The following is a 23,968-nucleotide window of genomic DNA, read 5'->3' as shown; positions in this document are numbered from 1 at the left end:
TGATACTTTTAATGCACATTTTGCATAATGCTTACAGAAATTCTATTAGGTAGGTATGGGTACCTGGACCAATGTCAGAAAACCTGATAAGTGACAAAAACAGGGCTTAATTCAGATCTTTCATCTCAAAGTTCAGAGCTATTATCACTATGCCAAATTGTTTCTCTCTCCAATGTTTAGGAGAAATGCCAGTGTCCTGACCCAAACGTCTCAACAAAGTATATGGTCTCATTGCCCTTTAATTTAGGGAGGTGGAGGCCTGAGGGGAAGAATTTAGTTTCAACCCATAACACCATCCAGAAAACTACAGAAATTAGCAGCTGATACCAACTTCTGGTGTCTCTTGTAAAAGAAAAATCTAAAGTCCAGGAAGACTGGACAAAGATGGTAGGGACCACCAACATGCCATGCCCTGTTCTCACGTTTTTGGCCTCAAAACAAGAAAGCTGAAATACAACTTTTCTTCATGAACATTACATTAAATTGCTTGTTCAAAAGAGGGAAATTAAGGAATTAGGTCTCAGTACTCTTAAAGTGCCTTCCCAAGCCACCTCAAAATATAAATACCACACAGGTATTTGTATGTATATACACATATATATGTATGTGTATGAAATGTATATGTATACATATACACATAGTACACACATGCTTTTTAGCCTGGTTGCATATGACTTTAATATTATTATTTAGAAGACTAAGCTAGCTAAACACTTGTGTATATATAGAAATGTCGGCAGTACTCAAAGAAAATAATTCCTCCATGTCAAATCACTTTTCTGTTTGATCCATTTTCACTATAATTATACAGGAGCAAACAAAGATGTAAGGGGAATCATAGTTACTTTCAACGTACTTGGGATATGAATTTCTATGTGTCATTATTGTTTCCAAGGTTCATGTCACATACTTATAATGTCTTTTTCAGGCTCAAAAAAATATAAAGTGTCTGCATAGGATAATCAAGTTCTCAATAAATGATCATTGCATTGCAGACCATAAATTAATAATCACTAACATACAATATTACATATTTATATCCAAGTTGTACATGTTTGCTAAACATGGTTTATGCTATGATAGAAAAGAAGGGGGCCTAGAAATGAAAAGACTAGACATTTAGAAATTGTTTGACAGATCTCATGAAGTAAATGAAAATGTATGGTTGAAATAATTCATTGAACATTGACTCTCATAAAATAGTAAATGGTAAAAGAAGGATATTTTATAGAATTACTAAGAATACTAACAATTTTCCAAAGTATATTACAATTTAATAATAAGAAAATTTATTGACTCTGAGTTAACACTAATCAGAATTATTTTCACTGTCCTTCAATGCCACGGAGTAATTTCCAACTCTGTATTTATGGCATTTAGATTCAAAATAAGAAAACTTATTGGTATTTTGCAGAATCCACACATCATTGATGTATGTTGGATTCCAAACTGAAATTTTTGGTTTGTGACTTAATCTCGCCAAAAGATCCCTGAAAGAAGCAGCTCAAGAGAGTTCTTATACATCAAATATAAAAAATAGAAGGAAAAATCAGCCTAACATATTAAATTATAAACATATGGATGGAATTTCCTTTAAATTATTCTTGAGTCTAAAGCTTAAGGGTAAAGAATTTAACCAAACACATTTGCAGTTTCCATAACACAAAACATTTGACAGGGAATTCAACCACCCCAAAGACAAATGAGATTTCCACTCTAATACCGAGTAAGCTGAACCTTCTCCTACTATTTTGAAATATCTGTACCCGACATTTAAAATGTCAATCTTTACAATGTAACTCTGTAATAAATAATAGTGAGTCTATATATTAGATAGTAGAGAGGTTTTTATTTGTTTTTAAATTCTGGAGCCCAAAACACCTGATAAATAGGAAGAAAGAAAACACTCATTTTCCTACAGTATGATTTGTCACTAAAAAATTCAAATCATTTCATGGACTATTAGAACAGTCAAGTTAGTAAGTGTTTTGGATATAAAGTCAATATACACAATCAGGTATACTTCTGTATTCTAGAAACAAATACTTATCAGTTATCAAATTTTAAACCCAATATTATATAGCATCAAAACTATATTATGATAGCATCAAATACATCAAAATGGTTAGGGATTTATAGAATATGGATAAATTTATGTTGTATAAACTACAATGTTAGTGAGAGAAATAACAACTAAATTAATGTAGCAATATATCATGTTTATATACTGGAGACCTCAAAATTGTAAAGATTACAACTTCACCCAACTCAACCTGTAATTCCAGTAAAAACCTAGGAAGGTTTATTTTGTGGAAATTAACAGGTTGACTATAGCCCTCATTTGGAAATGCCAAGTTTCAAAAATAAACAACAAAATGCTAAAGAAGAACAATGTTAGAGGAATTACAGAACCTGCTATAAAACTATAATAATTAAAACCATGAAGTACTGGCATAAGGAGAGACCATAGACTAATGGAAGAAAATTGAGTCCAAACACAGACCCACACCTCTGTGCTCCCTGATTATGACAGGTCAGTATGGAGAATTATTTTTCCCCTTTTCAACAAAGATGCTGGCTCAACCATATATCCACATGGAACTAATTGCTGCATCACACCATCTAAAAAGCTCACTTCCAAATAGGGTGTGAGACAAAACAATGGAGCTCCTAGAAATTAACTAAGAGAAATCTCTCATTACCTTGCATTTAGAATGCTCGCTATTCTGTTTGGAAATCTTGCATTTAGAAAGATTTCCAAACAGAATAGCGAGCATTATTCATAACTAATCATCATTTGTTCCCTTTCCAGAAGCCATGTGCATGGGAGCCCATCACTTAGATAATCAGAAAGCAGCCAGTTTGCTAGGTGCAGTCCTTACAAACAGTGCATCCATCCAGATCAAGCAAAAGATCAGATGTGATAAAGAGAATATTATCACAATATAGCGACGTGTGCTCTAATGGAAGTACAGAACGCAGGGGTCAGAGAGAACGGGGGAAAGCCCCTCTGCTTGGGGCTGAGGACAAAGTATTAACATGTGACTAAAAACTTTTCAACCACTCAAGGGGGAGAATAACGTGGACTGTAGTTATACATCCTCAATACAGCTCATAGTTCTCAGCAAATTGCAGTTCAATCAACTCTGCTTGAAAGGAGGACTGCCCCGTGAAAAGACTGACCTCGTCTGAACTCTGGGTTTCCCAGTTACTTATAGTGAAACAGTGTGGTCTAGTATATAGATTTTAAATGGGCATGAAATACAAAAATGTCCAGTAAATTTACTGTGTTTAATTCCAATAAAATTTGATTATATATATATATTAAATTTATATTACTCTTTACCCTCTAATCATGTCTCTTTAATATAGGGAAATGTATGGTATATATCATAATTCACTATTGTTGATTCCTATTTTAGTTACCCAACTACCCAGATTCAATTCTTCAGATATTTCCTTATGAAATTAGTGCTCAAGAAAACAATTATGCTCACATTATCAGAATTTCATGATCAACTATGCCTCTCTTAATGGAAATGAAGTCTCAACAAACAAATGACATGTAAAGCCCTTAACAAGTCTTATGAAAAGTAATCAATTGTCTTGTTTGTTTCTACACACACACACATACATACACACACACATACACACACACATGCATATGAACACATGACCATTTGCTTGAAAACATGCAGTTATCTTTCTTGCATTTATAAAAATGTTTAATTTAACAACATAACCAAAAAATCTCTGAGCATGCTTCAAAATAATGAGCATTGGCAAAACAAAGATAATTGGACTTGAGGGGAAAAACAAACCCAACCATTTCCCCCATCGCCTTTCAACATTTTTCCATTTTCAAAAAAAATTGGGACACATAAGAACAGAATCAAGATAATTAGTTTGTTATTCAAATGCTAAAATTAAAATGGAAAATGTGAAAAAGAAAGTAAGTAATATTTTGGAAGAGAACTAAATTCAAATGTTGAGTTCCGCTTGTTCATTATGCTTATGAAAGCCAGATCTGCTTTTAAATTTCAAATAATCTTTGGCAGCATGAAACATCTGACCTCAGAGTCCCACGTCTCCCACTGAGTTCTGTTGCATAAAATCCAGAAAACAAACCTATATTAAAATGTCTTTTATGCTTTCAGATTATTTGTACCATTACAAGTCAAAAGAAGTCTCAGACAAATATAATCATGTCAATTAAGCATTTCATAAAAGTAATAATAAACTAAAATAAAAAATAGAAAAACAATGTAATGTTTTATAACAGCAGATATCGCCTACCAGTAAAATAAATGGAAAATAACATTATTTTTCCTAAGCAGCAAAGGAGTAAGTGCTCTGATTACCTTGGGACTGTTCTGGCTTGAATACGACTCACAGCTTTTTTTTCTCTCAAAATATAAAACAACAGAGCAGGCAAGCACATCTTGTTAATCATACCAGAAGTTAACTTGATTGCAAAAACATTTTATTTCTCATTTTGTTATACATTAATGTCAGACAAACTGATTTTTTTCTCTATTTACTGCTGCTTTTAGCCATTATTACTGATCTTAAAAAGTTGCAATTTCTTTTGTTAATCCGAAAAGTGAAAAGAAAAGAGGAAAAGGGTATAGTGAAAGGGATTTCATTTACCTTCCAAGGTGTGAGACCTTAGAGAAGTTAACTTTTCCCAGACTCAGTTTTAACAATAAACCCAGAGTGATAACACCTACCTCATAAGTTAGCTTTAAGAATGCAATGCTATTATGTTATGTTATATTATATTATATTACATTATATTATATTATATTATATATACTGAGTGGCATATATTATAATAGATTATGTATGTTACTATAAGCAGTATATTCATCATAACACACAATATATAATCATATAGTAATTAATATATTATATGTTAATATACATGTATATTAATGATAATATAATATATTCATATATGTATATCTATAGAGAGAGATAGAGACAGAGACAGAGATAGAGATAGAGATAGAGATAGAGATGGACATGGAGCTAGAGATAGAGATAGAGATAGAGATAGAGATAGAGATAGAGATAGATAGATAGATATAGATACAGATATAGATATCCAGGCACAATATAGACATTCAATAAATGGTAGCTACTATTTTATGATTCTTTTTACTACATAAAATTTCCTTTCTGTACATCAGGAATTTGTGGCTGAAATTAAAGTACACATTATGAAAAAAATACACATTATGAAACCAATGTGCACACATTTCTAATTACTAGCACCAAATCTTCAACGAAGATAGAGGATGTTATCCTAAGAATCAGCTTATAGAACAATTCATTCTATTTTCTATCCCTCCATTGGACAGTGAAATACCTGCTCAAATAAATTCAAGGGAAAGTGAGATTTATAAAATTTAGAAAACAAAGCACTCAAATATAAAACAAAGAACGAGAGATAGGAATATAAACAATCCAACTTCCAAATTATCTGAAGCTATGGGAAAATGAAATGACAGATTGAAGTAAACAACTCAAACTGATTTTCCTTGGTTCTTGTCCAAAGAGGATACACACTTCAGAGACTGTATCAGCAGAAGTTGACTCACTCAATTCTGCTCCAGTCTTGTCATCAACTCTGAACTTACACTTATAGTAAGCTACACAGTCTAGATAAAAAGACATAGATCTTATACCTATAAAATATGTTGATGCATAAACTATTTTATTTACAATTTTCTGGAATTCTTATTTATTTTTTTTCAGAGTCCAATGGATTTCATTTTGAGTGCAGAGACTAGTTGAAACCAAAATGGAGCTCAATTTGCTTGCTTGCGTGTGTGTGTTTGTGTGTGTGTGTGTGTGTGTGTGTGTCTGTGTGTGTGTGTGTGTGTGTGTGTGTGTGTGTAATGGGAATGGAGGGTGAATGAGCTTGAGAAATGATTTATCTACACTCTTCTTCCTGATCAGTTTGTTCCTCCTTCATCTGTGGCTCCATGCTTTGGTTAACTACTTTATTCTGGATTTATGACACAACATGATAGTTGTAATATATTTGTTTCTACAACCAGTCTATGAGCTTGGGGGCAGAAGTTGCATCTTATTTATCCTTGTCCTCACAGTGACTAGAATGTAGAATACACTCAATTAAGGAATCTAGAGGGAACTAAAGTTACCATTCAATTAAAATAGAGTTGACAACTGCCAAAATGCATATGCATGCAATTATGTTTATATGTGTCCATTGGGCCATAACAAATTAATGTTATTAATTTGGACTCCTCAGGCTTGCTGGAAATGAAAACTATCTTTGTGTATGTGTGTGCATTTATGTGGTAATGGAAAGCATGAATTTTGCTGCTGCTGGGAGTTTAGGGAGAGCTCTTCATATTTCTCATCCTGTAGGACATTAACTCTGGCTTCCCTGCACTTTTTGCCTATTATTAAAAGTCAACACCATTCTTTCAGCTTGGGTAAGCAAAATTAAGACTTCCCTTACTAATCATCCTCCATCAGCCCCTACATCCAATCATTTACCAAGTCCTGCTCATTTTACTCTCTGAGTTTTTATCTGAGTACACTTTTCTCCATCTCAGCCGCCTTAGTCCAAGTAGGGTCAGCTCGTTTTAGATTACTGAAATAGATTTCCAACTGGTCTCCCTTCTGATAACGTTTAGCTCTCAACAACTGGAGATATATATTTTTATATTTTCTATTTTATTATCTTTTCTAAAAACCTTTCAATTGTTTTCCCATTCTTAGGATTAAGTTCAAAATCCTTATTATATCTCCCCTAGTCTTAACCACTGGCCTCCTCTCCTTTCCTTCCCTTTCCATTTCAGCATCTCCAAGTTTCCTTTACTTGGACACCTAAATGTCTCATTTCTCATTCTAGCTGAGATTTTAGTCTTGAATTACCAAAATAATTCAATTTCCTTTGGGTTATAATACTCCTACATGTTAATTCTTCAGAAGAAATACTTCTTCAATGAAAAACTATAGAAGTACCAGCTTGAATTAACATACTTATGTTTCATATTTTAAAAATAAAAAATTCCTGAATATTCACTAGTCAATTTCTTTATTCTCTTGATTTAGTCAAAACATCAACCTACTCAATTAATACTCAACATCTGAAATACATAACTTATGTTCTAAAGATATTTAATTCCAACATATAGAGAGCCTAACAATTCAAACACATTATTATGTTCTTTAAAATACTTTTCTATTATTTAAATTAAACAATCACATGAAAACTGTTTTCTATTGCTTTATAACTTCCATAATCCAGTGACCACAAAGAACCACAATTTCTAAATGATTATAAACCTCAAAGGATCTGAAAAAATTTCTGCTGAAATAAATGCTTTGGTTAACATTTAAATTTTTATCATGAAATACATTTTTTAAACTTAACACTTTTCCTAGGGTAGAACAAAGACCATTTAACATACTACTGTCATGTGGATTTTTAAATAAAATTATTAAAATAGATTTTCCCACTAAAATACTGAAAATATGAGAAGCTGATTTTCCTTCCTGTAAATCCAACCATGACCTACAGCTTTTACAATCCCCTTATTTTCAGTAGTAGAGAATTTAACAACAACAACAAAAAAAGATTAAGCAATGATCATATAATGATGAAGAGCTAACACTATAAGTATAGTTATGCTCAGACCTCAGGGAAGTTTGACCTCATCAACATCAGTAGGAGAATCTTACATTTATTTTCAATATGGATAACTTAAATGGTACCCACATTTGGTGACTGAATCTTTTTTCTATTTAGGTGAACATGCTCAGTGAATTAATCCAAACTCAGTTCAGTATGCATCTCCTCCAGTTCCACCATTGACTTCCTAACTCAGCTCGCTTCCAGCCTATGACAGTGGCATTGCTGTCTGTATGCTTATGAAACCCCAAGGCCATCATCACCTGTCATCCCTGCCATCTCACCACGCATCAGCCTTCCTTTCAATCACTTAATCACCTTGGCTATCCCTTGCAACACTCTCTCTGTCTTAAAACCTCCCACCTGCCTAAATCACTCCCTTTCTTAAAGTTTGCTTTGTATCTACACAACAAGGGCACTGTTTTCTTGAAAGTTTCCACAGAAGCTCTCTGTGGCTTTATATTTAGTCTTCCTAATTAAGAAAATTCTTCAAAATAATGTCTCTCTAAAATAAATCACTAAATTTACAAATACCCAGAGTATCCTGCCCTCAGGAAGCATTCAAAAGTAATACAAACTAAGACACACTATCAATAGAGATTTTGTTTTCTAAATTAAGGCAGTTCAGGGGAATTTTTCCTAATAACATTGTAAGAGTGCAAAACAAATTACTTTGGCTATTTTTGTTGTTGCATTTTCATTTTAATCAGATAGAAGTCATATGTGTGATGCATACCTACATCTGAACAGGGCTTAATCACCTGCTGAGTATGTTTATGCAGATTGTCCATTTATGAAAGTTCTCCAATAAGGTTTCCTTGGTTAAGAAAACACAGAGATATCCTATATAATAAAAGGCTAATATGCAAATAGACCAAACGGCAGAACAACTGGAACAATCAAACAACTGGTTGCTATGATGTGCGCTGACCACCAGGGGGTGTGCACAGAACATGGCAGGCATCAGCCAGGACAGGAGCAAGTGAGCGGGAGCACCAGACTAAGGCAGGGCACCGGTCGCTGTCATTGGGGTGAGCCTCTGGTGGTTACTGAAAATTCTTTGCTCCCGTGAGCCACAGTCCCGCCCAGCACTCACACCTGCTGCCGGAGCCAGCCCCGCTCACACCCACTGCCAACACCCGACACCAGCCCCAATTGCTCAGCGCCGTCAGCAGGTACAAGTGGCAGTTACAAGCCCTGATCGCCCCTCAGGGCTTCTACACCTGTCCCTGCTCCTGAGGGGAGATCAGGGCAGCAGCTGCCGCTCACACCCACTGACTGCAGCAGCTGCCGCTCACACCCACTGACTGCACTGGCCCCACTCGCACCTGCAGCCAGTGCCAGAGCCACCCCTTGCACCCACTGCCAGTGCCCGGCACCGGTTCCAATTGCTCAGTGCCATCAGCGGGTGCAAGTGGCAGCTGCCGGCCCTGATCACCCCTGGGGGCTTCTCTACCTCTCCCTGCTCCTGAGGGGTGTTTGGGACAGCCGCCACCACTCACACCCACTGACTGCACCGACCCCGCTTGTACCCACTGCTGGCACTGGCCCCAATCGCTCTGTGTCATCAGCGGGTGCGAGCGGGGCCGGCACCATCAGCTTGTGGGAGCAGCGGTGGCAGGAGCGGGGCTGCCGGCAGACAGGGGACAGGGGCTGCAGCAGGAGGTGCCAGGCGGGGGCACAGACGATGGGCCGAGACCCACCCCTATACCTACTGCAGCCTCACAGCCCATAGTTCCTTTCAAGGTGCACGAATTTGTGCACTGGGCCCCTAGTAGATAATAATCAAATCCATCTGAAAATCACTGCTCACTATCTCTTTCCAAATTTTTGGTCGTATTAGATTTTTTCTTTTTTCTTTTTTTTAAACCAGTGTCCCCTGTACACAATGCACTCCATTAAAAAATGAACACTCTCATGCATTTCTCCTGTATATCTAAAATTGACTGAATAATTATTATATTAACTAGAATACACATAATCAAAAACAAGTAGTGGTACACATATAGTGTTAAAAGATAAACTGAAGCATATTAAAATTTTTAAGAGTTTATTTGAGCAAAAATTGATTCAAATCTGTAGTGCCAAACCAGAAGTGGTTAAGAGTACTCCATCCACAGGGTCTCAAGAAAGACTTCCATAGAGAAAAGGCAGAAGCAAAGCAAGGAAATTAGTGATTGGCTGTAGCTAAAAGCCTACTTGGCTGTTTGTGATTGCTTATCCTTAGGTTTCAGATTTCATAACCTTGAGCCATTTACAGGTTTAGATTTTGGGTTGTTTAGATAGGCTGCCAACATTAGAGCCACCTTCATCTAATGGCTGCCTTGTTTAATTAATTTAAAAATAGTAATTTAAACACTTTTAAAGTACCATATATATTTCCATTTGTCTTTACTTCTATTTTCATCCAGTTTAAAATCATTGCAACAAGTCATGTAAAATAAAGGCAAAGTGGAAGACACACAAACCAGCAAATGCATGTAAAACAATATATTATCATTTTATTAAAAACATATTCATGCATATAAACTGAAGTCTGCTAATTTCCTCATGTCGCTAAAGTAGAATAAGAATAAACATTCCTTAACTTTTGAACCTGGCATATTTATAAACAAATATCTACTGGATTTCTTCTATGTGCCAGAAACCCTATTGCCTGGGTTGGAGGCACATCCATGAATAAACAGATTTACAGTATAGGTCTGTCCTCATGGAGCTTATACATTGATTACAAGTTCATTCTAATGCAGAAATTCAAATGGATACTAAATTATTTTTCTCCAAAGATTCACTTGTAGCAATTACCTAGATGTCTTCGCATTGTTAAATGGAACAAAAATGTTGTTATGAAAGAATGAAAACAATTTATTTTGAACATGTTGGAAGAACTGGAAATAACAGAATTGCAAAAACCACAACACAAACAAATGAACCTAATATTTGGAGTTTGATCACGTATTTCTGATGAATCTCCCAAATATAAATATTTACACATGTTCAACTCTTCATCCTTTATTTAAAAACTCTAGGCTGAGAGTGAACTGAACTTTCTAAAAGTTCTCAAAAATATTTTAAACAGGAAACCAGCTGCCTCCACCCAGCCATGGCAACGTGTTCAAAGCACAATACTGCAGGAGTTCACTGAAGTCCTTGAATACTCCAGATGACTGCAGGTCAGATTTAGTCCTTGAATCATGTGCCTTTAAAAATGTAATTGCAGAGGAAGTTGAGAAAATAAAATTATTAGTGAATATGGACCTACCCAAGTTTCATAATTATGTTTTTTCTTAAAATACAAGATTAATTTACTTTGAAATCACAAGGCCACCAACTTCTGAATAAGAACAGCATAACTTTTCAAAAAGTAATAGAATAAATATAAAAGGAATATGTAAAATTGATTTTGTATATAATTAAAAGTACACTCATTTATAGTACTATATTTATTTAAAATGCTATAAGGATATTAAATCATTTGTTTCTCTTGCTACAGAACATTTTAATATTCAGGAAAAACATAATAAAATAATGTAGAAACAGCAAAAGAGAAACAATGGAATTGTTAAAAAATGAACATTCTTAGCCCTAGCCTGTTTGGCTCAGTGGATAGAGCATCTGTCTGCAGACTAAAGGGTCCCAGGTTCGATTCTGGCCAAGGGCACATGCCTGGGTTGCAGGCTCGATCCTCCTCAGTAGGGGGCGTGCAGGAGGCAGCCAATCAATGATTCTCATCATTGATGTTTCTATCTCTCTATCCCTCTCCCTTCTTCTCTGAAATCAATAAAAATATAAAAAATGAACATTCTTAGACTCTGTAACATAAGGAGAAATATCAACCTATACATACGTATCACCAAAAATTATCAGAACAGCAGCTGATAAATAATATGTTGATGTTTAGACAAAATGATGACTTCTTATCTCTGTCACTGGCCTATTGAATTTATAGCCTTGTTATATTTCTATGGACTCTTCTAAGTTTAAAATAATATCAATATATACTTCATTCTAATTATTGTAACCTGAATGCAAAATAAAACAAGCAATCAGTTTTCAGATGTATTATTTGGAGAAAAATAACTTCCCCCTGAAAAACAAATATGGTGGCTGTGCAATACTTAAGCTACTTCACATAATAATGAGATCCACAATCTTGATTTTACCTGGAGAATTCCATTTATAAGGTTTTGGGTCTTAAGAAATAAGACATGAAATCTTTTAAAATATACATGTTAGGCCGAAACCAGTTTGGCTCAGTGGATAGAGCCTCGGCCTGCGGACTGAAAGGTCCCAGGTTCGATTCCGGTCAAGGGCATGTACCTGGATTGCGGGCACATCCCCAGTGGGAGATGTGCAGGAGGCAGCTGATCGATGTTTCTCTCTCATCGATGTTTCTAACTCTCTATCTCTCTCCCTTCCTCTCTGTAAAAAATCAATAAAATATATTTAAAAAAAAATATATATATATAAACATGTTAGATTTGATATGACAGCCAGTTACTATACATGCTAATGAGACTTTTTCCCTGTCCCTACTTTCTCATGTTAGACAAAATGTATTAGTAATTTGTTTAGACACAGAGTCTCCCGACTTCTCCAATCATCTTTTTAAGTGTTGGTATCTCTGGATGTTGTCCTTTGGCATCAGAGAAAATAACACTAAAGTGAAAAGCAATTTAAAGCAGAGATCTTAACACAATTGCTAATTGATCTGTAATCAGTTTTCATCTGTTTGTTTTCCTTGTAAGGTATAGTGTTGTATTTCCTTAGTAGAAACAAGTAAAGAAATTGGATTAAAAATGTCAAAATATCAGGAAGTGAATAGCTAGTGTTTATATTTCTCAAAAGATCTGGCTTTCCAGTCCCTAAAAATAGAAAATGTAAGACTTGCAAGGAAAACTGCAGAGTCTTCAACTCATACATTTCAGAAAATTTGGTTTGGTTTTGTTTTTTACTCTCCCAACTGTATAAATATTTTTTTTAAAAAAAACTCTTTCCTAAGTAATCCCTATACTAAATCACAATTTTAAATCTTCCTCCAAAACTCTATTTTTACTTCTTCTTTCTCTACACTCTCCTATATCTGTATCTTTCATTTAATTTATTACAAATCAAACAAACTAGGAAATGTGTGGATTCCTAGAATTGGGTTTCATCATTGCCGGTTTGACACCAATTAGGCTTTCTTAAAATACATCCAGGAGAGAGCATCCTGGTACCAGTTACTTCCACAAGACATTCTATTTTTCATACTTCTCAGTAGCAATATAACATAATTATATCCTTATAACAACATCAGAATGGTGTAGTGGGACCCAGACAACTCTGAGTCAGAATCAGAAAACCTGGGTAAATCTGTTCCTTGTGAAGTCACTCAGACACATGCCTTCATTTACTACAAAGAGATAAGCAAGCCTTGAAGATCATCTATTGTTGCTATGAGAATACTTCGTAATTGTTTACATTCTGGAGTGTTATAGTCTATGCTATACAATATGCTAGTCACTGGCCAGATGGAGTTATTGAGCTCTTGAAATGAGAGTAGTCTGAAATGAGGTGTACTATAAATGTAAATTAGGCAAAGTAAGGAAAAGGAAAATGTAAATTGCTCATTGATAATTTCATATTGATGGCATATTGGAATAGTAATGTTTTTTATAAATTGGGTTAAGTAAAATATATTATTAAAATTAATTTCACATCTATTTTTAAACATTTTAATGTAACACTAAATTATGAATGTTACTTGAATGATATTTCTATTGAACAACTCTACTCTAAAATATCCAAAATATTTTGTTTTCTTCTAATCTGTTTTGATTTTTTTTTTCATTAATCCTGGCATGAGGATATTTTTCCATAGATTTTTAGGAAAAGTGGGAGAGAGAGAGGGAAAGACAGAAGTCCCAGGCCAGGGAGGAGCCTGCAACCAAGGTACATGCACTTGAGGGGAATCGAACAGGGGACCCTTTAGTCTGCAGTCCAATGCTCTATCCACTGAGCCAAATCAGCTAGGGCTATGTTTTGATTTTTAAAATTATGTTCAGTGTTTTGGGGCAATAGTTCTGTTTCTACAGAAGCTTCCTATCTATACTTCTAATTGAGATGATTACTAACAACATTATTTGCAAACATCTGCTTGAAAAATACATTCTCTTGGTAGTGGAAATATACACCAAATATACACTTCCATTCAGATATAACTGAGAAAGACATGTTCATTACCTGCCACATGGCCGTGTAATGCAGAAGAGGTGGTGAGGCAGCAATCACACCAAAATATATGGATGTGACTGTCCTCTCTCTCCTACTGAATCATGTATAGCTCTCTCCTACACCATTCCCATCTGCAAACGGGCATGCTGCATGTAACACCTTCAACCTCAAAATACCATCCTAATCCGCTCCTGGGGCCACCCCATTTCTCTGGCATTTTTTATAATAAATATCTTTAAGAGTCACTTTCCCCCATCCCGTTCTCTCTTGAACTACATCTATCGATATTGAGGCCTACAAAAACAATCGAGGACTTCTACATTGCTAAATTTAATGTCTTTCTTGACCAATCAGTAGCATTTTCCATAATTGGCTATTCCTCCTTCTAAAAGCAATCATTTATTTGGCTTCTGAGAGACCCCTCTCTCATGGTCCTCTTCCTACCTTGTTGACTGCTGCTTCTCATTCTGCTTTGCTGGGTCTGCCTCCAGCCCTGACTCATCACACCTCCTCTATTCTCCAGTGGTAACACCTCTGAACACATCCAGTCCTTTGCCTTGAAAGCTGCCTGTTTGCTGATTATTTCTCCAGTCTGTGATCTTCCTTTAGCTTGGACTCATGTGTCCAGCTGCCAACTTAACCACCACTTTAGTATTTAATTGACACCTCAAATTTCATATGTCCAAAAGCAAATTCTTGACCACTGCCCCAACCCCATCTAAACTGCTCCTCCCACTCACTGTCTTCCCTCTGCAAAAAATGGCTATTTCATTTTTCCAGTTTCTCAAATCAAGCCTAAAGATCATCCTTTAGTCCTCTTTCTTTCACACTGAACATCATGGTTGTTGGAGAATTCTGCCAAATCTGGCAGGGAAAGGGGAACTACGTTCACAATTTCACAGGCTTCATCTTTAGTATCTACTTTAAACCACCTCATCTTGTATTTTTAATCTTTATTGTTAAAAGTGTTACATAGGTCCTCCTTTTTACCCCATTAACCTCTTCCAGCCCGTTCCCATCCCCAGGCCCTCATCACCCCATTGTGTGTGTTTATGGGTTATGCACATATGCATAGACATTCACTGGTTGATTTCTTCCCTCCCCTGCCTTCCCTTTGAGGTTCAATAGTCTGTTCATGCTTCTATGACTCTGGGTCTATTTTTTATCATTTGTTTATTTGATTCATTATATTCCACATATGAGTGAGGTTATATACTTTTCCTCTGACTTGCTTATTTCATTCAGCATAATACTCTCCAGGTCCATCCATGCTGTTGCAAACAGTAATAGTTCTCTCTTTTTTATTGCTGCATAGCATTGCATTGTGTAAATGTACCATAGTTTTTTATCCACTCATCTACTAATGGGCACTTAGGCTCTTTCCAAGTCTTAGCTGTTGTAAATTGCACTGCTATGGACATAGGGGTGCATATATTCTTTCTGATGAGTATTCCAGATTTCTTAAGATACATTCCTAGAAGTGGGATGACTGGGTCAAATGGGCGTACCAATTTTAAATTTTTTGAGGTAATTCCATACTGTTCTCCGCAGTGTAAACCCCCTTATCTTTTGCCTGGACTACTGTACTTTACTGGGTCTCCCAGCTTCTACCTTTTCTCTACTTCAATGTATTCTTTATAACATAGTTGGAGTAACCCTTTTAAAATTCAACTTATTATGTCACTCTTAGGATCAAAACACTTAAATGACTTTCCATCAGATTTAGAATAAAAGAAAAATTTATGACTGTGTCCTATGAGGTTCTCAAGACATGGAAATGGGCTACTTCTCCAAACTCTCCCCCAGGAACTAGGATCCCTGAATCTGAGATTCATACAGTTGGGGTGTGGGAACCTTTTGAGAAAAATATTACCTTAAAACTGCAGCTGGATTAGCTTCAAAGCAGGCCTGCCTCACTCCTTGCAGCTGCCAGCCTCTAGCCATTCCTTGAAGGGACTACACTGTCCTCATTTGAGCCCTTACCATTTATTCCTCCGGCCTCTAACTTTTCCCCCTAAGATTCCTCATGTTAGACTCCTTATTTCCTTCAAACTGACAGAGGGGAATTCTCTAATTATAGCAGAAGGACACACATTCTCCATTCCTTCTTAACTTGCCTTTTCTTTCTTCAAGCACATATCATTACTTAATATGTGATACTATAGAACTGGTGGATTCTATTGCTTCACCCGCTAGAATTTATTCCTGATGAAAGAAGGAGCCTTTTAGTTTTGTTCACATCTCTGTTTCCATTGCTAGACCATTGTCTGAGACATAGCAGGCATTCACTGCTGAAGGAAAAAGCCTGCAAGAAAGAGTGACTTGGAAGTATTCTTTTTCTCCAAAAGGGCAAGTATGACAATTTTTACTAAGTTAAGTCAGGCTCCTCTAAAGAAGGTGACTTTAAAAAATCATATGGTGATAAATTTTTAAGATTACCCTAGAAAAAATTTTCAGTGAGGTTAACTGCCATTTTGATTGTGATCAGGAACTTGATTCTTCCATACATCTAAGTCACACACACACACACACACACACACGTGAATAGCTCTATCTACAAAAGACAAATATTTACACTTACTTGGCCACAAATGTTTAGAAACAGTGTAGAAAAATGGATGAGGATTAGAGAGAAAAAAACATGTGTATCCATTACACAAGAGAATCAGAGGTTTCAAGAGACTGAAAACTTAGAAAGGGGAGTTGGTCTCTGTATTACTTATACCTTTGATACTATTTCTGATTAACATCTAGGTTTCTGAAATGTGCCATTTTTGTTAACTTATACAGAGAACACCCTACTCCATGATACAACTTAGAGCAACGAGTGGACAGTGATGCCCACCTGAAGTGAGTATACTAATGTAAGATCTAGAAGCAGAAATTTGCTGTTGGCTAGAGTTAGGCCCTGGCTTTCTGTGAGAAGCCTGCTTTAATTCCATAAATACTTAAATTTCTCCCATCAATCTGCACCATTAGACCAAATTTATTTTAGTCCCACATCAAAAGCTTAGAAGACAACTCTGGCCCATGGGGCTCAGTTGGTTGGGCGTCATCCTGTGCAACTAAAAGTTGTCAGTTCGATTCCCAGTTCTGGCACAAGCCCAGGTTGTGGGCTCAATCCCCAGTAGGGAGCATGCAGGAGGCAGCCAATCAATATTTTGCTCTCACATTGATGTTTCTCTCTCTCTAAACATCAATTTAAAAAAAGTTTAGAAGATAGGATGTACATTTATATAGCATCAACATCTTTAGAATACATTTGTAACATGCTGGCATTGCCACAGCCAATGTTTTCAACGCACACAATCATAAGTCTTATAAGTTAAACTTTGTCATTAACAAAAGAATAGAGAAACTGGGGCAGCATCAGAAATATGATGAGAGAGACCCTAAGGAGCTTATTTTGGGCGCAATTCAGTCTCATCATTGACTATGACCACAAGAAGGTTCAAGAAGCATATATGAACACTTAGAAAATCCTTGTGATTACTCTACCTCCTAATTAGGAAGAGCTTACAGATAGAATCTTCCAGAACATCAAACTCCATGATTGTCTGACACTTTCATATGTCCCTCTCCTCTCCTTTCCCACCAAGTGTTATTCCACCAAACAATTATAATTCTCACTCTTCATTTATGAGTTATATTTTCATCTCATCCAGAAGCTGAGGAAAAAGAAGACAGGAATCCATAAGTAAATGCTGAATAATAAATCCATTTAATCTCTTGAGACCATCATAAATTCAACTTTTAACATATGCCTTCATAATCCTAAATTCACTGAAGGAGGAAATGAAAGATTGTAGGGAAACTCCTCAAAATTATTTCTACATAAAAACAGTCTAAATTTGTCCCAGGCTCTTTTTCATTGAAATATTTCCACTTTACCTTACCTGACATTTTTAAGGGTTACTGCAGCCTAAAAACATGCTCACTGGCCAGTGACTAATGGACTCACTTCTATTTTTTTTAAGTTTTAATTTTACAAATTAAAGGCAAACATTACAATAAGATACCATTTATTCTGCAATGGTCATATGTTTGATTTTTTTTAAAAAGATTTTAAAATTGATTTTGGGGGAGAGGAAGAAAGAGAATCATCAATGTGAGAATGAGACATAGACTGACTGCCTCCTGTTCTCCCCAAACCAGTGACCGAGTCCCCAACCAAGGCATGTGCCCTGACCAGGAAACAAACCAGCAATGTTTCAGTACATGGGATGACACCCAACCAATTGAGCCACACTGGCCAGGGCTGGTCATATGTTTTGTACTGAGTACTAAGGATATCTCTTATTCCAGCTACCCAAAAAAAAAAAAAATACTTCTCTCAGAAGTTTAACATCAAATATCTTCATATCTTTGCAACACATAACAGCAATTCTTAGCAAATATCATTAAATATAAACCACTCATATACTTTTTAAATATATAAAATATTAATAATCCATAATCTGCAGAGCTATGACTTCAACAGAATGACCTTAAACACAACCCACATTCTCTTTGATGGGCTGACTTCCTCCACTAAAACATCCAATTTTCCTTTTTACAAGGTCTCACACTCACAATCAATCACAACTGAGCACCTATAATTGGCCAGGAAACTGAGGACAGGCACTGGTACACAAAAGGCCCTCTATGAAATACAATCTTAGAATAAAACTTAGACCTGCTTAATTAAAATAAAATGTCATGAGGTCAGTGATCAAAGTATTTAAAATGAGAAATGTCCTTACTGATTCAGTACTGATGACTTTCAGAAGATGAATCTTTACATTTTCACTATCCTCATCGTTTGGATGCATGGCAAAAAGACATGACTCCAGTAAAACTTAGATGATGGCAAGCTTCTAAAAGAGTAGACAGCACATTTCTACAATGTCAGTGTAGATATCATTTTATATATCATATAAATGCCCAATATTTACATAGTCACAAAAATAAATTATTATAACATGAGGTGGTTTAATTGAAAACACTGGGGGGAAAAAGAATAAAAGAGGAAATGAATGCTATTCCAGATCCTAGTTATATTCTGTTTAGAAAAAAAAAGTAAATTTAATATGTTTAAGGTTTGGATATCTGAGGGAAAAGTGAATAAATAGGTGCTATTCTTTTTACTATGGATATACCATACTATCTATTAATAACATAGATCTTATATATACTCTTCACCCATTGAAATAAAATTTGAGATACTTTTATAATAATGGAGCCTTTCCATAATTTTAAGAAGGGGTGGTCACTAAGCGTTTATTCATATTACACATCAAAAAGAAACAAAGAAAACCAAAGTGTTCCCAGGGTCATTTTCAGTCACCTCGTGCATTTCATTTGTGAAAAACTAATAGTTGATGAAAATCAGTGATGATATTTCCTCTGAGAAATCTCAAGATATCCTTTGAATGCAACATTCAAGAAAATTAAAAAAGCATAAGAGCTGATTATGGGATCAGCCAATTTTACATGTAAAAACTGCTTATTTTCAGTATCAGTTTCTATTTTCTTCTCCCAAAGGAGAGTGGACCACCTGAGAGAATTGTGATTAGGGTGGATTTGCAGGTGTTGGGGTTGATCTTTGGCCTGTGTTTCAACCCCCTCCTCCCTGCACTTTCTTACTCTGACTCCCATTCCAAACCATCCCGATTAACTTCTGCCAGACTTGACATTCCTAAAATACCAGTGCAGCATAATAGAAATAGCTCTGGAGCCAGAAAGACATTGCTTGGAATCCTGTCTCCAGCACTTACTCTCTCTGTGGTTTTAAATAAATCATCTAACATTTCTGAACATCAGACTCCTTTATGAAAAGGAAGATAATATGTAAAATGAAGATCATTTTACTGCACAGTTTTCAAAATTGCAGATATGTATGTAAATTATCTTGTATGTATTAAACATCACTCTGTGTTGGCAGGTGGTGATGAAGAAGAAGATAATAATGATGATAGTGAAGGAGGAGGAGGAGAACAGGGGAACAAAGACTCCATCTCTTCAGAAATTTGCAATTGCCCCACTGTAGAGAGGGCAAAGCTACTCTGCATTTTTAGATGCTCCACAGCTCTGTCCACTCTGCCATCTATTGAGCACGAAGTCTGCTACTCACAAAGGTGTACTTTTTCATGCTCCAGTGAGGTGGATGATCCATCCACCCCTTCCCTGCTTTATATTAATTCATGCCTCAAACCCACTGCTCCAAGTACTTTTACAAAACAAAAGAGTATTTTTCTTTTCAGTAATTACCCAAGTCCCACTGACTTCTCATGACTCAGCACAGAAAGCTGGACTTTTCGTTAAGGTTTCTCTAAAATCTGCTGTAGAGGGAATTTTGGAAGGTTATGGCATCCTGGCAGACTTCAATTGACCTTGTAATACCAGCAAAAGAGATAGGAAACTTCTCCAACTAGAAGTGGCCTGAGATCATTTTCAACTTTAAAGAATTATTATCATCACATTTTTGGCTCTAATAATTAGATAAAACCCTCATAAATGTCAAGGTCACACCCATCATGAGGCACCAAGGAACTCTGTTCCAGTGACCAAGCAGTTACTGAATCCAATGAAAACAAAGGAAGAATGGAAAATAGAGACCATTCCATGATCTGTTATTTCATAAGAAAATTATTTGTTGACATTTTGAAAAGGAAAATAATTTACATAAAGCATTTTAGACATCATTCAAATAGATTCACAGATATTTTAAATCATATTTCAAAATCACAAAACTCATACACATATTAGCATAACTAGCCTTTAATCAAATGCTTTTGTAAAAGTATGGATAAAAGTCAGAATTCAAAAATATTTCATGTATATGTGAGTATATTTGACAATAAAATGATTAACAGCAAAACATTTAATCAAAGTTATAACAATACCCCATCCCACAAAAATATTAGCAAAAGTGTATTTACATGATTTTAGAAAATAGAAAAACTGGTGTTGATGTAAAGAAGACTATCAAGAGAGATATCATGTGTATTTCAATGCCATGTGTTACATGCTTCTAATTACATGTTTAAGAATATATCCCTTCTATTTCTATGTAATAGACTTACTGACTCTACAGTCATTTCATAATTTATTTTTGCAACAAACACCAGCAAATACTTCCCAATGGTTTCCAGAGATCTTTCCCCTTCAGTTCTATAATTATTTTCTATATAGTTAAACATCCCTTTCCTTTATAGAATGTACAGGGTTTCATTCTTTTATTCTATGTTCCTATTTCCTCCACACGACCCAGGTAACTTACATAAAGAAATCAATATTAGTGCTAAGTTTGAATTATTTTCTGTTATCAATGACAGGAGCTCAGCAGGAGGACTAGCAAAATTAAAATAACTCTAAGTGCATGAAGCATAAATTATGAAGGTTTACATAACAAATTTATTTTTCCCCTCTAAGAATATAGATTATTTCAAACACATTGACTAACTCATATCCACTGGGAACTACAAAACAGGGTTTTAATGTCAATATGTCATATTATGGTCTAAATTTAGAGTTTAAACTCTTACCTGAGTTTTGTTTAGTATACAGTTACTTTTTAGACAGGAAATGTACAATAAGATGTCGGGGTACATAATACCAACGGTGGGAAAATGGAAGAGGGAGGAAAGAAATCAAGTCCACTTTAAGCAGAAACTCCAAGTCCCTCTGTTTCCCAGACCTACAGTAGTTTTATTCTGCATCTTACAAGCAACTGTCCTTCCCTTTGCTCCGAGAACAACACATGCTCTGCCCCAGCAGGAAAATATAAAAATTAAATAGAAAACCACAAGGTTATTAAGCATCTTACCCTCTGGGCTTGCTGGGCTGCTTTAGCGGCTCAGTGTTACAGACACGTGTAAACAACAGAATTTCCTGCATCCCTTTCTCATCTGTATGGCTCTGGGGTCCTGGCCAACAGGATTATTTCCAGCCTTAAGGCCACTCCACACTAACTCGAAAAAGATTCCCATTGGTTGTGAAGTTTTATCAAAACCAATACCACAACACCCTCTGTGGATCACAGCGAGCTAACCAAAATGAAATCATTTCAGTGTTCCCTGACTGAGGATAGTTTTCCAACGCCTTGTATACAGCCCATTTGAAACTATGTACTGTGAGTGCAGAAGGGAGAAAACACCCACCCCTTCATCTGTAAGTTTGTTTACTGTCTAAAACAATACTCATAACTTGTAAAGTAATAGAAAAAAATAAAATTAACTGACCAAAGAAGGTGTCTATCTGCTAAGATTACAGAAAGAAAAGGAAGTGTCATTGGTCTGATCTGATTTTTATTAGATTGTGCCCCTCCAAAAAAGAAAACAAATATGTCATGAAATATTTGAGGATACAAATCATGATGCAAAAACTGTCTGTCAAAAGCTGTGATTTCAGTCATGCTGGCAGGACTGTGAGCGGCAGTCTCCGGGACCCCTGACAAGAGCTCTCTGGCCCCTTTCCCCGGGGAAGAAAGACGGAGAGACTTCCCTGCCAGGAAGTGTTCTGATAGATAGAGTGATGGGAGGCAACAGAAAAAGAAGCTTCTCTGGGTGAAACTAACAGCACAGAATGTCCAAAGAAAAAGAGGGGGCAGAAGAAACACAATCACTATACTCCTTCTAAATAAGGAGCATGAAAGCAGTATTGGAAAGTTAGGGAGTTGCTGTCTTTAAATTATTTTCTTCTTCTTCCCTTCTTAATTTGGAAGATTATTCTCAGCTGAATCAGATGTTTGCCATCTCTTTTTACTTAACACCATCCTTTTCTCCTTTTTTCCTGACGCAGCAGAGAGGGTGACCATTCTGTAGAAAGTGAACTAAGCTGCTGAGACTGCCTTCCCCCATCTTCTCAGAGAATAGGCTTAGCAACCATCCTCTCTCCCCTTTCGTTGAACTTGCCCTTTTGTCTGGATGTTCCCAGGATATTTGAAACACATAAAGTCTTGGGTAAATTTCACTTATGCCACTGAACTTCACGTTTATTTCAGTGATTTTCCTTGTTGGTACCATGCTCCTCTCCTTCATGGTCAAATGATTGAAAGGTCTCTGTAGCCAAGAGCCCCATTTAATCTGCTACCTACTCCCTTTAATGCACCAAAGTGACTGTCTCTGCCCATTTAATCTGCTACCTACTCCCTTTAATGCACCAACGTGACTGACTGTCTCTTAAAATAAATGCCTTTTACTTTTCAAGTCTATAAGCTCTTCTCTCAGTCCTCTTTCTAATTATTACCAACCCAAAGACCCTCTTCTCCTCTCTTAGCACTTTTCTGATCTTCCTCTTTGTCACGCAAGCCTCTTCTCCCTCACCTTGGTGTGGTCTCTTTTCCCTCCAATCCCTCCATGACATTGGGTATGTTCTCGTGTAAATCTGTTATCTCTCTGGATAATGTCACCCATTCTCATGGTTTCAATTATCATCTGTCTTTTCAGAGGACTCCCATTATCTACATTTGGATCCAGTCCTCTTCTGAGTCTCCAACACTTATTCACATCAGCACGCTAGAAAATACCACACACATGTCATCAACATATTTGAAGCTGAAATCATCATCTCTCCATGGATTTTCTCTGTTGTTTATCTCAATAATGCCAACCAGTCTTATGGTTTACTAAAAAAAATCCTGGAAGTCATCCTTAACTCCTTTTCTAGTCTATATCCAATTCAGCATCACTTCCTTGTGATTTGATTTTAATAATATACCTATATACCTAGTCCTCTCCCTCTCAACTGCCACTTTCCTGATTCAGGCCATGGTCATACTCTAGATCCCTGCAGTGTCCACCTAAATTATTTACTTGCCTCCAAACTGGTTCCCTTGCATCTTTAGCAAGAGTTACAGCAGTCTATTTCCAGTACTCGTGCTACTTGAAATCTCTGAAGATTTTTAACCCTCTTAGCAAATTCTTCTTCACAATGAATTTGCCAGAAAGCAACTTTTCTAGATTATTTTTTCTGTCTTGTTGGCCATGCTATGTCCACATTCCTTCCTTTATTATTTTCCTCTCCTTTCAAGGTATAATATCTCCAAGGGACTCCCGCTGGTCCTATCCTCTCTCAGGGTGATCAGATCTGTTCTTGTGC

At 36.1% G+C, this 23,968-nt stretch overlaps 1 protein-coding gene across 1 annotated transcript in view; it reads right to left on the bottom strand.

The window, feature by feature from the left end:
• CCDC102B (coiled-coil domain containing 102B) overlaps positions 1-21,790 on the bottom strand; it is a 149,234-nt gene extending 127,444 nt beyond the window's left edge. Inside the window, exon 1 of the mRNA XM_005861557.2 lies at positions 21,696-21,790. Within this exon, the coding sequence (XP_005861619.2) occupies positions 21,696-21,766 (71 nt within the window). The 5' untranslated portion in view covers positions 21,767-21,790. The remainder of the gene's footprint in view (positions 1-21,695) is intronic.
• Positions 21,791-23,968: the final 2,178 nt, after the last annotated feature.

This window comes from Myotis brandtii, unplaced genomic scaffold (assembly GCF_000412655.1).
Source record: "Myotis brandtii unplaced genomic scaffold, ASM41265v1 scaffold154, whole genome shotgun sequence".
Classification (NCBI taxonomy): Eukaryota; Metazoa; Chordata; class Mammalia; order Chiroptera; family Vespertilionidae; genus Myotis; species Myotis brandtii.
Note: the sequence above shows the minus strand (reverse complement) of the source record. Positions and strands in the feature narration are given on the sequence as shown.